This window comes from Neopsephotus bourkii, unplaced genomic scaffold (assembly GCF_033783945.1).
Source record: "Neopsephotus bourkii isolate Nb327-2 ecotype Australia unplaced genomic scaffold, CSIRO-AGI_Nbou_v1 NB_1638, whole genome shotgun sequence".
In the NCBI taxonomy this organism is placed as follows: domain Eukaryota; kingdom Metazoa; phylum Chordata; class Aves; order Psittaciformes; family Psittacidae; genus Neopsephotus; species Neopsephotus bourkii.
In genome coordinates, this window is record NW_026902113.1 from 6,715,816 (window position 1) to 6,720,328 (window position 4,513).

Genomic DNA, 4,513 nt, shown 5'->3' on the forward strand with positions numbered 1-4,513 from the left:
TTCCATCTTCTTGTTTGTGTTTCTGAGACTGGTGTTTTTATCATTTTCTTGCTTTCCTTTGAGATGACAGATTTCCATCTGCCGTCAAGCTGTGACATTGGATGTAGCTCTCAAGCAGAAGCCTGCTTATGCTTGCTTTCAGTGCACAGTGAGGGGTCACAGGTCCTAACTCATGCAGCTTGGTTTACTCCAACAGTGATAAACTTAAGTGTACAGATGGATGTAAACAGCGAAGCTGAAATAGCATGCATTCACCCTAGGGACAAGCCAGTTATTAAAGCCAAAGAGGAGAAATAGCCAGCTTTCTAGAAGTGGGTTCAATGGGCAGGCACTTGGGAGATAAAACTGTGCTGCTGTATGTGCTGGTGTAGCTGCCTATGACAGTGACAGGTAAAACACGTCTTTGAGACTACTTTGGAGAAGACCACACTGACTCAAATCGCCCATCAAGTTAGTAATGTACAATTCACATCTCAGCAATGTGAACGTCAAGAAAAATACCAAGTCCCTCCTTATTTCCGATTGGGTCCCTTTGCTTTTTTAGCTCGGCAAGCTGTCTAATTCCCATTAGACCTAGCATAAGAAAAGGAAGGGAGATTCAGTCTCACAATGTGAAATGTTGAGAGAGATCGAAAGTAGTTTGATGCACTCACTTGAAATAGAGAGAAGGTAGTGAGAAGAATTTATGAAGAAAGGCTGCGCAGGTTGTATAGGAAAAAGGGACTGATGGAAAGAGCACTGGTAGGTGCAATCTACTGTGTCTCATGCTGCAAGTTGAAGCACTTTGTTTTGGATAACAGAATGAAACAATACGATTTTTCTTAGCTTTTACTGAAAAAAAAAAAAAAAGTAACAGCTGAGGGGGCACAATCAGGGGGTAAAAAGTCTCTTCATTGAATAAAACCTACTGTGCTGAGATTCTTCAATGTATTGAGGGGGACCAAAAGGAGGAAGACAGTTACACTGCCCCCACCTGCTCAAAAGTGACACTCCTTTTTTGTATCTGACGAAGAGAGTGAAAGAACAAACTTCATTCCTCCCACTGCTGCAGCCTCTGCAACTGGAGGGAGGCAGCACTGGCTTAAATGACATTCACAAGTAGTTGACACTGCCCCGTCGTTGTCCGTCCCCGTCCCCGTCCCCCCCCCCCAACTCTTTAGGAGATGCTCCTCAGTGTAGGTAAGGAGATAAAAAGGAAAAAAAACCCATCACTGATGGTCAGCGGAGCTGGTAGCACATATTGCCATGGTGTACCTGTGTTCCTAAGCCCTTCCCTTGCCCTCCAGAGAGAACAGGACATGTGCTATAAACACAGTCACTTCCCTGTCTTCTTCCCTTTCACAAACTGTAAATTACCCCTTCCCCCACCCCCAAACCCTTCACCCCATTTTTGACCAAAATCCTTTATTAGCTTGCCTCTGAAGTTGACACTGTTTGTGATTCCTGGCTCTCTCTTTGGGCACTAAAGTCTCCTCTTTGAAAAGTGATTCTGCCCCAACAACAGGATCCCAGCAGCAGGCATGCATGGAAGAGTTGCTGCCAGAAGGCTGCTCTAATTTGTGGATGCAGGAATACTGACTGATTTTTAAAACCTTCCTCAGTGGCAGCTTCCCAGGAAGACTGTTTTTAAAACATGATTGTTTATTTTTATCTTTTTCCTTGAGTGTAAAAACATTGCTTATTGCTTTCTGACACCTAAGAAAGTTTGAGGGAAATGGGGAGCTAGGAAATCCTGGAACTGTGGAATTATTTTAAAACTGTTGTTTTCCTGGGTTCTTTCATGCAGATTTTTATCACTAGGTAACACAACTCAGCCAGATTCAACATCATGCAGATCCCAGACACAGCAAGCATGAAAATGGTAAATGTGGTTTTCTCAGTGGGCCGAGAAACAAAACAATCCACTGTGTTGGGGCAGGGCCAGGCATTGCACTTCACTAAGCGAGGCATCTGGTACCCGTCATACATGTAATAGAACACATACATGAAGACTGCTTCAAAGATGATCCTGAAGAAGATGCTGCTGGTGTATGTCCACCAAAGGGGCCCTCGAATGTGAATCTTTTCATTTTTGAGCTCTTCGATATTTATTTTCTCACCATTCCTGAATCGTCTCTTCTTCTCATGTCTGGTGTAAGCTACATGCATGGCCACCAGCAGCGCAGGTGTGGAAACAAAGATCAGCTGCAGGGCCCAGAGTCTGATGTGAGAGATGGGGAAAAAGTGGTCATAGCAAACATTTCTGCACCCAGGCTGAAGCGTGTTGCAGACAAAATCTTGCTGCTCATCTCCCCAGACTCTCTCTGCAGCCACAACCAGGATCATGATACGGAAGATGAACAGGACTGTGAGCCAGATCTTCCCAATGCTGGTGGAGTGTTTATTTACACCTCCTAAAACAGCCTGCAGAGTTCCCCAGTCCATCTTCTCTTCTGTGTCCTTTCACCTGTAGGATGACGTAATACACCAAATGATCACTTATCAAAGGGTGAAAAAATCAGTTCTAGACTTCCTATGAACGAGACGACTTCCTAACACTCACTCAGGAGTCATAGGCAAATGCAAGTTATTTTCATTAATGTCATCCGTAAGTTTATGGATTTAAACAGCTTATTAAACCCTCTCCTTCCATGTATTTACAATGGAACAAGCATACCTTGATATATTTCTCAATAAGGCTTTAAGCAGGAAATAAATTACATTTTCAAATGCATTTTCTCCATACATTCTTTATGCTCTCCTTACCTTTCTTAAGGTATTTCCCTTTCTGTGGTTTACTTTCATCAGTTTTTTGCCTCTACTTCCCAAAGCAATCGATATCACCATCATGACATGAGTTAAGGCCAATCTAGACAAAGTAAAGACTTCTCTACTAGTTTTCACAGGATTTCTTCGCCAACACCACAGCCCTAGAAGGGCCAGACCTGTGCTTGCATTGCTTCTGAGGCAAGTACTATTTGGCCTTCTTCAGCAGAAGCCACGCAGACACCTCCAGCAGGCCTTCAAGGCTTTCTGCTGCAGCTCAGACATGGACCTTCATCTCATAAGCATGTGACTTTGTCAACACTGCTGAGAAGCCGCAAGCCAGCTCTGTCAACGCGGCATGCATATATAGCACAAACCAACAGGCAAAGGAGGAAGATACTGCAGAGCCTGCCCTTCCACATTCATTGCTATCTCATCCAAAAGGGAGACAAGCAGAACCATAGAGTTGAGAGAAAAAAATCCCTCAGCTGAAGAGTTTATGTTGATTTTCTAGATGCTATCACACCCCAGCAGAAGCTTTCAATTTCCCTCCTCTCGAAAAGGAAAAGCCACACTCTCTGCCCTTTGAAAGTTAAAGGTAAGCTTTGCTGAAGTCAGAATTCAGTCTCAGGGCTCAGCTTTCACTGATTGCAGCCATTGGAAACCACCACTGAATTGGACAAAACACGAAATCAGAGCTGGGAACTTGCATAGCTGGTCCGTCATCTTTCAAGGATAGGGCTCAATTTTGCTGTGTGGGGGAAGCTACACTGGCCATGGATAAAAGCTTTGTCTCCTCTTACTGCAGACTGTGTGCTGCAGGCAGAGCATGGTACCTTGCACCACCACACTGGGCCAAGTTGTCAAAACCTCTCATTCTCACATAAGTGAGGAAATAGAAAAAAAAAAATAAACACAAACAAACAAACAAACAAAAAAAAACACAAACCACACACAAAAAAAAAAAAAAAGAAAAGAACTTTTCTAAAACCCCGCTGTAGTTACAACACAAGCAAAGGGGTAACCTGCCCCAACAAACCCTTGGTACAAGGGCCTAGCTTGTACAGACAAGCCTTGAGGCAGGAGGGAGAGGTCAGATTTACTGTGATGAGGAAAGATAAAATTGGATAAGACAAAAAAAAAAACCAAAACCCAACCAAAAACCAACTTTTGAGAGGGTGGCTGGAATTCCTTGGACTTCTCATGCTTTGACTCTTCTGAAACTAGCAGCGTTTTATGCAGCTTTTTTGTAGCTTTTTGCATTGACCCAAACTCCAGGCCATGATCAGATACCTGCATCTTTTCGTTAAAACCTTCCTCATTGTCTAGTGCACGGACATTTTAAAGTCAATGAAACTTTCACAAGGGGCTAACCAGGACTGAGTGAAAGCATTTGAAGTGTGTATCCCAGTGGGATGAACAAGTGCAGTCTCACCCTGTAGTTCTGCACCAGCGTTGCAAGCGTATGCTAAAAAGACAATATTTCTCCCTGCTCTTTTACCACTCCAGAAACACTGAAATTGGCTGTGGGCACTGAGTGAACCCCCCGGGATACGCACCCTGCCAACGAAGACAACATTTATTGGAAAGCACTCGAAATCCCCACTTGGTGGTTACCGGCCGGACGCCCCGAGGCGGCTCCCGGCCGATCCTTCCCCTCCGCTCCCAGCTCTGCTCCCGCTGGACTCCGAGCTGCGGGGCGCGCTGTGAGTGCCCAGCGAGCCTTCACCGGCGGGAAACGCCACCGCCGACGGCGCTCGGCTCCCGC

General features: G+C 44.9%; 1 protein-coding gene across 1 annotated transcript; it reads right to left on the bottom strand.

The window, feature by feature from the left end:
* Positions 1 to 1,148: 1,148 nt before the first annotated feature.
* Positions 1,149 to 2,483, bottom strand: GJB2 (gap junction protein beta 2). Its single transcript, XM_061374341.1, has one exon. The coding sequence runs from the start codon at positions 2,422 to 2,424 to the stop codon at positions 1,747 to 1,749; it is 678 nt and encodes a 225-aa protein (XP_061230325.1). The 5' UTR covers positions 2,425 to 2,483; the 3' UTR covers positions 1,149 to 1,746.
* Positions 2,484 to 4,513: the final 2,030 nt, after the last annotated feature.